The sequence below is a fragment of the Diorhabda carinulata genome, chromosome 5, assembly GCF_026250575.1.
Source record: "Diorhabda carinulata isolate Delta chromosome 5, icDioCari1.1, whole genome shotgun sequence".
Classification (NCBI taxonomy): domain Eukaryota; kingdom Metazoa; phylum Arthropoda; class Insecta; order Coleoptera; family Chrysomelidae; genus Diorhabda; species Diorhabda carinulata.
In genome coordinates this window covers 10109192-10121499 of record NC_079464.1, presented here as the reverse complement: position 1 = coordinate 10121499, position 12308 = coordinate 10109192, and the positions used below count along the sequence as shown (strand labels likewise).

Below are 12308 nucleotides of genomic sequence, written 5' to 3'. Positions count from 1 at the left end.
CTGTTTTCAGTATAACTACACCAATACCAATTTACCATCTTCTGAAACTGAAGGTAAACTAAAACTTACCTGTTTTATATTAAATTTTCCCAGCAATAAACCTTGACCCGCGAGAATTATTTTCGCTTGGTTTATTGGTGGGAAAATTTAATATAAAACAGGTAAGTCAAGTTATTAGATTTTAGTTTGCTTCAGTGTCTGAAGACGATAACTTGGTTATCGAAATGCACGTCAGTGGTGTATTCAGTATGAATATCACCAACGGCTTCAGAAATTTTGATTTGGATATAAAACTTAAAAAAAAATCGCATCATAAAAATCTATATTTTCAAAAAATATTTGAGGTTACTTTTTATGGAGCTAAAATGAACGGTGGTGTAGAAATTTGCCTTTAAACACAAGTCTGCAAACACGTAAGTAATTTACAAATTAACTAATTATTCATTTAGTTTTGAATAATGATTAAGCGAAAGTAGTTCAAAACAAATAAAAATGATTCATAATCTCAATTGTTCAAACAAAAATGTATTACAACAATAACAAAATTGACAAAGTTACAGTAGTTGTTCAAACTGTTGGCCGCTTACTTCAATAGACTTTTTATACTGTTTTGAAAAACGTGTCTTTGAGAATAAATCTGGATGGGATTGAATGATTTCTACCGCAGCTTGAATTCTAGTTATGAGCTTCGATTATTGTTTCGTACATTAAGAACTTCATATAGCCTCATATAAAAAAATCGATAGGGTTTAAGTCAGGTGATCTTGGAGGCCAACAATTAGATCCACCCCAATCAATCCATTTTTCTCTGTTCGAGTAATTTCTTGCCGCCGCAGCAAAATGAACAGATGTCCAATCGTACTGAAACCACATGTGTGGTCTAATATTTAACGGTACATTCTGCAACAATTCATCCAATATTTCTCCATTTACTCGTAATTTAATAAGTGTATTGAAGCCATCAATTTGAACAACTGCTGTAACTTTGTCAATTTGGTTATTGTTGTAATTCGCTGTTGTTTAAATTTAATTTATGCTGTTATTATTTTTATTTTCATTGCAATTTCATTTATTATTGTAATACATTTTAGTTCGAAATTGAGATTATGAATAATTTTTATTTGTTTTGAATTACTTTCGCTTAATCATTATTCGAAATTAAATGAATAATTAATTATTTTATAAATTACTTACGTGCTTGCAGACTTTTGTTGAGAGGCAAATTTCTACACCACCGTTCATTTTAGCTCCATAAAATTGATTAGTTTTTCAAGTAAAAATAATCAGACAATTCAAAACAAAATTTGCTCCAGTAGCGGAAAAAATAGGGGGATAAAAGTGACAACTAACCCTGACAGCGCGCCACTGATTAAATTTTTCTAAAGTTTGTTAGAATATTACTCTATTAAGGAGCATTTCGAAAACCGAAATTTATAAGTGGTGTTCCTATATCAAAATGAATCATTTATTGAGATCTCTCGTTGTCGGTCGAGTATAAAAACATCCTGTTTATACTTATTAAATCAATTTTGCGTCATTTTGAAAGAAATGAAGATAAAAAATGTTTACTCAGTCAGTCGGTACAGTAGGATTGGCAGGTTTTAACATAAATTTTATTGATAATTTATTTACATTTTTTTTTGTTAAATTTTGATACGAAATTGAAGTTGTATACTTTCTGTTTACTATAATCCATGACTGTCAGTTAAAAAATAGCCGCAAATTGAGGCGTTTCTCGCTACAGGTAAGTATGAGCACAAGAGATAAATTTCGTGCATTAGGTAATTGCGGCTAATGGGGTATTTCACAAATTCTGAATATTCACCCAATATGACATGCAAAATTATTATAATAATTTTTAAAATAGTTGTCCCAATCAAAAACTAGATTTCCAATTTTTGGTTTAAGCTTACCGCTAAAATCATTGCCAATATCAGTTAACAGTAGACAGTTGACAGCTCTTTTTATCGTTTTACTTGTTTTTGTCGTATAAAAAGTCTTTTAAAATTTATAAGCCATGCATGGTGCCTCAATGTACTAATACTTCCTTGAGAACACCTGGAATACTATTTATTCGCGTGCCTACTGCAATAATGTCAGGAAAAAAATGGTTACCCCTTGATTGAACAGGGAGCTTATCGACTACAACTTCAATTTATATATGAAGATCATCTTGATGTAAGTATAAATTGTTTTATTCATTTTTCTAACTTTATAATGAAGAATATTAAAATAATGTAATGAAATATTAGTCTACGCAACTCAAACATCATAACTTCACGGTAAATAAATAAAACACCAAATATTATGTACTTATAATGAAATTTTAATGTTTCTAAATTCAGCAGCTCAGAAATCATTGGCTCCAAAAAAGCCTGCCAGCAAAATTGCATTTAGAATTGGAACATCGGAGTTATCCGTTTTCTATTGTAAATGTTTTTTATTTACAAAAAATTGCGTATAAAACCGTAAATTCGTCTGTTAACTTCTAAAAATAAAATTATTGATCCACTGGTAGCTAAAACAATGTAAATTAAGTGACATTAATCGAACTTCATCGGGTGTTTACTATTTAGTGACGTCACTCGTAGCTGATTCGCGCTTTGTCTGTTTCTGGGCGCATTACAAAATGTTTGTTTGAGGAATTTTTGAGATTTTAACTATAAAAGCAATATAAATTTATCTTTCATCCCTTTCAAATACGCTATTGTTCATAGGCAATCTACCGCTAAACCATTACATACTGATTTCGTTAAAAAACAACAAATAGCTGCAGAAACGAGCATAGGGATTAATTTTAAATGACTAAACTTCACCTACAAGGTCCGTTACGTGTATTTAATATAATAGAATATATTTGTTAAACTTACAATACTAGGCAACAACAAATGCTGTAAAGAAACACGCTGAAGAATATGGCAGCAGCTGGAAAAGTATGTAAGGTATTAACATAAATTAAATTATATAGAGGTACAGCCACAGCTGGGGAAATGGCTTCGGAAAGACTAAATAGCGATTGGGTTTTTGCGGTATCTTCTCGCGTTACCAATTTTGTCGCATATGATCTTTTTATTATTTTGTACAATTTTGTTACTATACCAGCTATAGTACCTGAAAATAGGAATATTTATGAATAATTTATTTCAATTAATATCCAAAATTTTGTAGTGTTTTTAATAAAAAAATGAGATAACTAAATATTAACAATTTAAGTCAAATTTAGTATCCCTCAATTTTCTTCGAAAGAATGTCGAATTTGTACAATAAAAAGTGCAAACGTCAAATAATAATCCAGTGAAATTAAATTGCAATTTAACCATGCATATCAAAACGTAAGTAATGAATGTACATAAGGCTCTCGTACTTGGACGTTCAAATATGTTAAGAAAGTTTCGATGACTACAGTAGCACTTAAAACTGAGAGAAAACACATCAAATTGGCGGTGTTATGAAATAACTGATCTGAAGAAAAGAATCAAAAAGATACCTATAATGGATAAAATTCTACTAGGTGTTAATGGAAACTTTTCCAAACATTAATGAAGATACCTTGACACACGCAAGTCAAATGAGGTTAAGTTTGGTATTAATGACGTTTGTATTACCGTATTTTGATAACAAATACCTGGTTGTAACTTGCCGCACAAACCGCACAAACCACCAGAATCCAACACACACCACAATCGCTACAAAATTCCACAATCGACTAACCCCAAAACTGATCCGTCATTTCATGTAAGAGCCAATCAAATTATTGTAGAGCTCAAAAACAAATGCCCAAACCTCCTGCCTAACAAAATTAAAACTCCCCCTCCATGGCCAATCAATATCCTTCCCATCGATAACCCACTGTGCAAATTTAACAAACTAGAAATTTCCAATGCCCTGATTACAAAAGAATTTGGCCGTAGACTCCAAATACTTTGGGCTCCTTCTCATACTGGTCTACGAGGAAACGAAGAAGCCGACCACGATGGTCGACAAGCAGTGATTAATAAAACCGCGAGTAAAGTGCAAACGCTAGTGTACAACGAGATAAAATTCCTAATTAAATCAAAAAAGCATAAACTGTGGCAAAACAAGTCTAAATCGAATCTACGCGATGTGAAATTGGAAGTGACTGGTCGAAATTAATCAACGAAAGTAAAATTAATTGGCCGGTATTCTTAGTGATTTGATTGGTAGCGATAGGGAATTTTGAGATTCTCATGTATCCCTCCCTCGCAAAGTTGTTCTAGCTCTGTACTTTTGCTGCTAATTAAACGCAAATAATTCTATTCTAACCTAAAACCATTTTTTAATAGTATGAGCTGTGAAATAGAGCAGCATGATTGCAGTCAATGCATCGAATTATCCAAGGTATATTATATTTTAAAAAGAGCCTCAAACATTTCAAATTTATATTCAATTGAGAATAAATAATAAGTAATTTTTCTTTACTTTCTTCTAACATCATTTAACTCAAGAATTGTTTGGGGGAATTTATTATTTTGACGCTTTTGGCCAGGTTTTCAGTGCAACGGGCCCACTGTGTCATGTAGGGAATTTGTGGAATAAAATAATTTTTAATGTTAATTTCTGTAATAAATCTTAAAAATCCTGATATTTCCGAAACAGTTGAGAATATAGGGCATTGTACATGCATTATGTTTTTCCTAAAATGCTCTTTTTTATTTATCAACGAATTTATTCTATTTGGTTGGTTCACACTATATATTATTACTTACCTATATAGAATACAACAGATGATTTGGCGCAACCAAATATTATTTCAGAAATTAATTTCGTTAATACCGTCATAAATAAAATAACAAGATCACCAGCTCCTAGAATTTTCACGAACACACATAATCCTAAAATATTACCTGAAATTATTGGAAAAAATATTATTTTGCTTATTTTCATTTCGAAAATCCCCAGGTTCCAGAGACTGGGAATCAGTTTACCAGCTGTTTCTGAAGACGATAACTTGATTATCGAAAAGAGTATCGGACGAGTATTGGTGTAGTGGTTGTATAAACAGTGAGTCCAATTTTTAAGAAAAAGTGATTCATTAATTTTCACAAAAAGAGTTAAAAAGTATTATATTTTTGTTTATTTCATGATATGAAATAATGTCAGAAAGTAAAACATTTAATTAAAGGTGAAAAAATAATATCTAAATATTTACTTGAAAATCGAAAAAATTCTCATTGGTTTCCATTTGTGACGTCATAGGTTTAATAAAAACATTGAGCAGTTGTCTGCTTGATTATTTATTAGTTGCATCTAAATTAATCTAAGAGCACAAGAAGTTTTGATGAATACATTTTTCTATATATAAGAATAAAGTGAATAAACCTTTTATAGGTTAAGTTCTTACATTATCACATAATTGCATAACAAACTCAATTACTATAAAATATTAAAATAAGTTGAATGTCAATTTACTCACATTAAAATGATTCTGCCAATAAAAATAATTACATGTCGCAGGATCGTCAAAATGACCAATATGTACTATCAAACCATTTTTGTTGTATTTTCGACTGTCTTGGCATCATAAAAAAATGTTTATCAAATCGTGGTATTTTAACATCCTGGCACAAAGCACGATTTACGTAACAGTTTTCAGATTAATCAAAGTTTAATAATAACGCTTATTTTAGAATAACCGAGAGAATAACGTTCGTATTTATTTTCCATCATAAGTTCAGTGTTTATTTTAAACCTATAACGTCTCGCAATATGGCGACCTCACTGAAACGTTTAAACTACCTTCAAAATTTTTCAATTTTTGATAACTTTTTTCCTTAAAAATATTGATCAAAGAATAAAAATAAATCTATTTTTTCTTAAACCACGCAAGTACCCTATTCACAGTAAAAGTCAAGAAATGATTCATAAGTTTGTACAAACCGAGAAACAAACAACAAGCTCTGAAAGTTTTTTAAAGCCATCTGTGAAATATGTAATGAATAGAGCTAAGAAACGCAGTTAACATATTTACATGGAGAAGTAAATTAGGTGACTATCACGTCTTCAGAGATTGAAGGTAAAATGTGTATCAGTATGTGAAGATGATAACTTGGCTATCGTGCATCAGACAGTATAATTGTTACTGTTGGTGTAGTGGTAGTGTGAAACATCTCTTCAGTATGAATATTACCAACGATTCCAGAAATTTCTGTATTACTATTAAAATTGTAATTGTCTGGACGTTCATATTCACCTACGATTCGAGTGAGCACTATTTTCAAATAATTAGTACGAGAGCACATCCAAAAAGTAAGTTTTCCTCTTTAAAGTGAACGTAACTAGCATGTAAATTACACTTGAGTACCTAACAGTTTTATAACGTATCAATCATATCCTTACCAACCGGACAAGTCCCGTCAATATTGCTTTTATTGCTTCTCTCACCACTTGTCATTTTGATTGGTGATGAAGTTCTTGGAAGCAAAAAGTATTCGGTAAAACACTGCGGACATTGAGACGTGTCAATCAAAATAAGGGACTTGGATTGCTTACTGAAGATGTATTCTTACATGACAACGTCGTTCATATATGGTTCGACGTACAGCACCTGTTTTGTTGGAATTTAGATGATTGTTTGATCATCTACTTTTAGCAATGAACTTGACCCCGGCAAATGTCACGTTTTCTTGGAAAAGTTGAAGACGTATGTCACGAGCCAGTTATAGGCTGTAGAGTTTAACGACAGAGAGAAAAAAAATTTATTCCATGATACGAGTGTTTGATTTATGGCTTCACTGGAAAATAGTGAAAGCATTCTAAAAAGTGTGAGTTTATTTTTCTGATAGGAAAATTTACATCATCTGAAATCGTGAATTATTTTTTTCTACATCCATCATTGTACATAGATCAATTCTGTTCAGAAAGTTCATTTTCTCATTGCCAAGGCAAAACTAGTTGTGGTGTTCAATAGCTAATGGAAAAATGTGACAGAGCAACAACTTCCTATCAACATGCTGAAATTTTTTTGATATTTTAATTGCAAGAGCAACAACGTTTCAAACATTGTGAGCAATAATGGTATTTGTTTTGGTTGATAAAGTTATAATTCTTTCTTTTAATATCGTGAAATCTTGTGAAATGTTTAATTACTACATTTATAAAAATTTCTATCTTATAAATGAGATTGGATCGACCATAAATTCTGAACATTGAGTTTATCGAAAATTATATTAAAAAAAATCGATAGAATATTTTTTACTTACCGAATACTGATACTGCAGAATTTGCAGTTGAAAAGTAAGCATAATCTACGACAGTCCAATGGAACACATTTTGTACGTAAAGATACAGTAGGTTATTTTCTCCTAAAAAATATCACATAGGCTACAATTTTTAAACTAATATTTTACATAGCTTCCGAAATTATGTAAGCACTAGTCACAGCGTGGAACTTTCTACATAGAAGGTTACCGCCCATGTTTTCATCCATGTGGTAACATGCACTTTCATACCAGTGTTTACCACCAAGGAAAGCTTTTGGGTGTAAGAAGAGATAAAAGTTTCGGGTTGTTGGGAGGATGATCAAACACGTCCGGATTCCAATAGAAGTTTTTTTTGGCACATTCGCAGTGTGAGATCGGGTATTGTGAGAAATCAATAAGCAAAATTCCTTTTCTGTTCCAAAAAACGGAACACATGAGCTTTCGAGGTGTCAAGGTATGCTTAGGTATAACTTTCGTTGAGAACGAAGTGTGCCTCCCTACAGAAAAGTAATCGTTGAATTTAAATAAATTATAAAATTAGTGAATAGTTAAATATATAATAAGTGGATAATTATTATTATACGAGTCTGATGTAAATGTTAAAATAAAGTAAAAGATAGTGTGTATAAATTCATCCCACCGTTGAAAAACAATTTAGATATATTAAGAAATAAGAAGAACATTAAATTATTTTACGTATTTTACACAACGATGATTGACGTATGTTACTGATAGTGAGCGACTGGGAGGGAAGGACCGACGCGTCGATATGGCGTCTACTTGAAAATGTCGATTTCTCAAGATGTTGCACTATGACTCCGTTCTTATTTGAAGCTTAAACCGCACGTTACAAAAGGTTTCGCGCGTGCACGTTATGAGGTTTTTCAGGCAATTTTTTCGTTCAGGAAAACCGGCTGGCATTTTCATATCCGATCTATGCTGACCTTAAGAAGTGGCGTTTGGTGATGTACTAAGTTGGGGTCGTCAGTTTACAAGCTGAAATGGCGCGCAACTTTCAACCCTGTTTTTTGTAGCCAGCTCTGTGACTATTATATCTTATAGTAGAAGTTATGAGTAAGATTGATGTAAGTTGCATGCACACATACGAGGATATATTAAAAAATTTTTAGCCTTCTATAGAACCAAACAAAATTTCAATATTTTATCACTCAACATATTCTTCTCTAGTAATCAAACCCTAAATCACCATTTTTTTGCATGGCAACATGAGATTTGTGTGAAGGGGCGTTGTTGTCCAAAACACCTTTGTATAGCTTTCCGCGTCTTTTCTCTTCAATTATTTCTCGTAGAGTGGTCAGTAATATCGAATAGTAATCTCCAGTTATAGTTCTACCCTTAGCCAAAAAATCAAACATGATTACTCCATGACAATCCCAAAAAACTGAAGCAAAAACTTTTCCAGCAGATTTTTGGATAAGAAACTTCTTAGATCTTGGAGAACCAGAGTGTCGCCATTCCATCGATTATTGGTATGTACCCAAGTCTTATCCATTGTAACAATTCGGTTTAAGAAGTTTACATCGTTTTCAAATCGAGCACAGATCGAACGCGATGCTTCTATCCTTTCACACTTTTGGTCAACAGTCAACAGTCAACAGTTAGCTGCTCAAATATCGCAGGGTCACTGTCCATTCTGATGGTTATCATGGCACAATTGAAAGAACTTTAATAGAAACGTTGGGATATCGCAAGGTGTTTGCTCGTTCGGTGCCCCTCCCCCCTCGGATACTGACTAATAGACACAAGGTGCAACGCTTGACAGTACTTGCAAGTGTCTTCAACAATGTCAGGAAGTAGACAACAACAAGAAGTTGTTAGACTCCATCGCCACAGGGTATGATAGCTGGATGATTCATTAGTCAGTAGTGTCATTCTGATTGACAGAAGATTTTGGTGGACTGTTATGCCCCATCACCCGTACAGCCCGGACTTAGTTTCCAGCTACTAACACATAACATACTCAATGTTTTCTATTTGTAAAAAGAAATGGGAATTTTTAACATAACCCTCATATTATGGAGAAAACGTGGCTGTGGGTCTAGTGTGTTAGTGGAGGCACTTTACATCTATCATCAAAAATGAACCTTACCTTCTAGAGCAGATTGATAAATCATGACGAATAATAGCATCGCATACAGGTGTTTACTTTTCCCCTTCGTTTTAAAAATGACTGTGATAGTTTCCATGGCATTTTTAGGATCAAACATATTCATAAATAAATGTACTAATTTATTTTTCTCGAAAGTTGGTTGATATTCTTTGATCCATAATGAAGCGTATATAATACCTAGAATGAACATCAACGATGAAACTGATAAAACACCGTTATAGCCGATTTTCGTAAAAACAACACCCGATATGGAATTAGCTAAAAGTACCGAGATATTTATTACTATTGTAGTCACTCCTAATCTGAATGTTCTAGATTTAACATCGCTCACATCAGCTATATAAGCCGTCGTAGCCATCGAAACTATTACTTGAGATCCACATATCGAAGGAACTACTTTCTGGAATACAGCTTGAGCTTCTAGCGGCCAAGTTGTCATGTTTAAGACGCACAACATACATCCTATGTTACCTATGAGATGTCCTACCAGAGGTATTATGAAAAACGGCCTTCTCCATTTGTATTTGTCACTGTAGGTGCCAAGGAAAATGATAAGAAGTAATGGTACTATACTCTGCATTACGTGTTGCCACATATGCATTTTACTCACTACAACCTGCAAAAAATGAAGATACCTAATTTAATTGTTAATGCAATAATTCACGTAAATGTTCTAGGAAAAAGCTTCGAGAAAATAACCTTTTACACTCCGTTGTCGCCGTATTTACGACATTAAAATGCTAACATTAAATCCACTGTCGCGGCTACGGTAACACGGATGTTGGCGCTTTAAATAGTCAAATTAATTTTAAAGTCACTGATTTTTGTTCGAAAATAGGAGGCTTAAGTGTTGTTGACTCAAGCAGTAATGTAAACAGCGTAGCTACCGCCATCTATAAAAACTTTCTTAGCATAGAAAAACTAAAAACTCTGTGAATTAATAACCATCCATGCCTTAGAAATTTTGTCGTTGAAAAACCTCACCTAACATTTTTATGGCAAACTTTATTTTCTTAATATTCTAATATTTATCTCTTAGTGTTTATGAGTTTATCATGTTCACATTATAATAATTGCTTTATGTAGTTGATTTTACCTATAACGTTATAACCCTTCGTGAAGTGAAGATGGAATGCGAAAATTTTAATGTTAGTTGTGTAATAAGTGATGTGAGAGATGATTTCGATTTTGCGTTACTAAAATACTATTAGAAGATCATTCAGGGATCGATACATAATTGTAGTTAAAAAAAGAGAAGAATTGAATACGCGAAAATTACGAAATGGGCGACATCTGTTAATTTTCTTATAAAATTCAATAAAGGTAAGCAACAAAATCAGAATACGATTCAATTTGGTTATTTTATAAATAATAGAAAGTGTCATTTGAAATTTTAGTCTAATTAGTAAAATAATATACTCATTTAATGGGCTTTTACGAGGAAAACAACCCCACACATTCATAAGGTGTATTTCGAAAACAATAAAAACGCGGTAAAAGTTGTTCTGTTACAGATGTACTAGTTGTTAAAATCCTATTCTAGTGGCCAATAAAACTCTTGTGCACCTTTTTCGTAGTTTCGTGTATATAATCAAGTCTATTTCCCCGTTCTTACATTTCCAATCTTCAACTACATTATTCAGATTAATTGTTATCTCATGAGGTTGGGAAGTTAGACCTGACTACTGTAGACCAACTTTTGATGGTTTTTGAATTCGTTCCTTCTAGGCCACATAATACTACATGTGCCGTTTTAAAAACCGCCTCACCTTCTTTCAGTTGTCTGCTTCTGACTCTAATATATTCCATGATGATAAAAAGACTGATTCTTAAACACGACTTTATATTCTAGCCACAAAAATACGTTTAGGAAATAATGGAAATTAAAAAAATAAAGAAAATCTTAACAATATCATTGAAAACATAAAAAAACTAAACATTATCAAACACCCTTACAGATTGTATTGTTGTTCACTTCCTGAGAAAACAAATTCAGCGCCATCTAGTGACACGTCAATCTAATTCAGAGGACGAAAATACACCCCCTGTAGACAGCAATGCATGGAGTGATATCACAGGAAGCGACAATGCTTTACAAAAAATCAATTTGTCAACAGGAAATAAAGTACCAGAGCCGCAAGTTTTCAACATCGAGGAACCACTACAATTTTTTAAGCCGTATTTCACGGAAGAATTAGTGAAGGAAATTATGACAAATAGTTTTGCTAAGAGCAAACTGAGAAATAAAACTCTTTCCAAAGATTCTATATGTCATACTTCTCAAGGATCAACAATTTTATGAATATATTAATTCAAAATTTTCGGAATATTTTATACCAGATATACATATCGAAGAATCCGTAACAAAATTCAACGGTAAAATTAGTTTTATAACCTAGAACTTGAATAAGCCTACAAAATGGGGCATACGCATATACGTTTTGGATGACGCAGAAACTGTATACAATAAAAATCAATCGTAAAGGCACCTGATCCCATAAAGAAACCCAAATTTGGTGAGTATATCAATCGCTAACAAAAAGGTAAGAACGATGATAATGTCCTGAAAAGAGTGGTTACGCTGTTAAGCACCAGTGATATCAGTGGGTTCATTACAAAAACAATATTTGTAAGAATACAACAAAGTGTGAACAAGCCAAAAATTAGTGTTAACTACACGGCTTCAATGGGTGGTGTTGATCAATACGCATCATCATACTGTTTCCTAAGAAAATCTCTCAAATGGTGGAAAATATTCTTTCACGGATGGAGATATTTGCCAAAAATGCATAAGCAAGAACGATAAACTACTGTCCCATTTGAAGTTTGTCAAGAGATCATTCAATTAACTCGTAGGTGAGTGACAAGAAAAAGGAGAAAGAAGGGAAACTTTGGAATATTGTGATATTTGCCCAATAAACCGCGAAGTGTTTCGAAAGTTATCACACTTTAAGAAA

At 32.6% G+C, this 12308-nt stretch overlaps 1 protein-coding gene across 6 annotated transcripts in view; it reads right to left on the bottom strand.

The window, feature by feature from the left end:
* The window catches only part of LOC130893962 (solute carrier family 46 member 3-like), a 33537-nt gene that overhangs the window by 185 nt on the left and 21044 nt on the right, over positions 1-12308 (bottom strand). For 5 of the 6 annotated variants that reach the window (XM_057800425.1, XM_057800422.1, XM_057800421.1 and 2 more), the window contains 4 exons: positions 9331-9967; positions 7221-7322; positions 4728-4865; positions 2871-3111 (listed from right to left, as the gene is read on the bottom strand). In XM_057800425.1, coding sequence (XP_057656408.1) covers positions 2871-3111; positions 4728-4865; positions 7221-7322; positions 9331-9967 — 1118 coding nt within the window. Of the gene's footprint in view, positions 1-2308; positions 2519-2870; positions 3112-4727; positions 4866-7220; positions 7323-9330; positions 9968-12308 lie in introns of those variants that run through there. The other variant, XM_057800426.1, reaches the window with a different exon arrangement.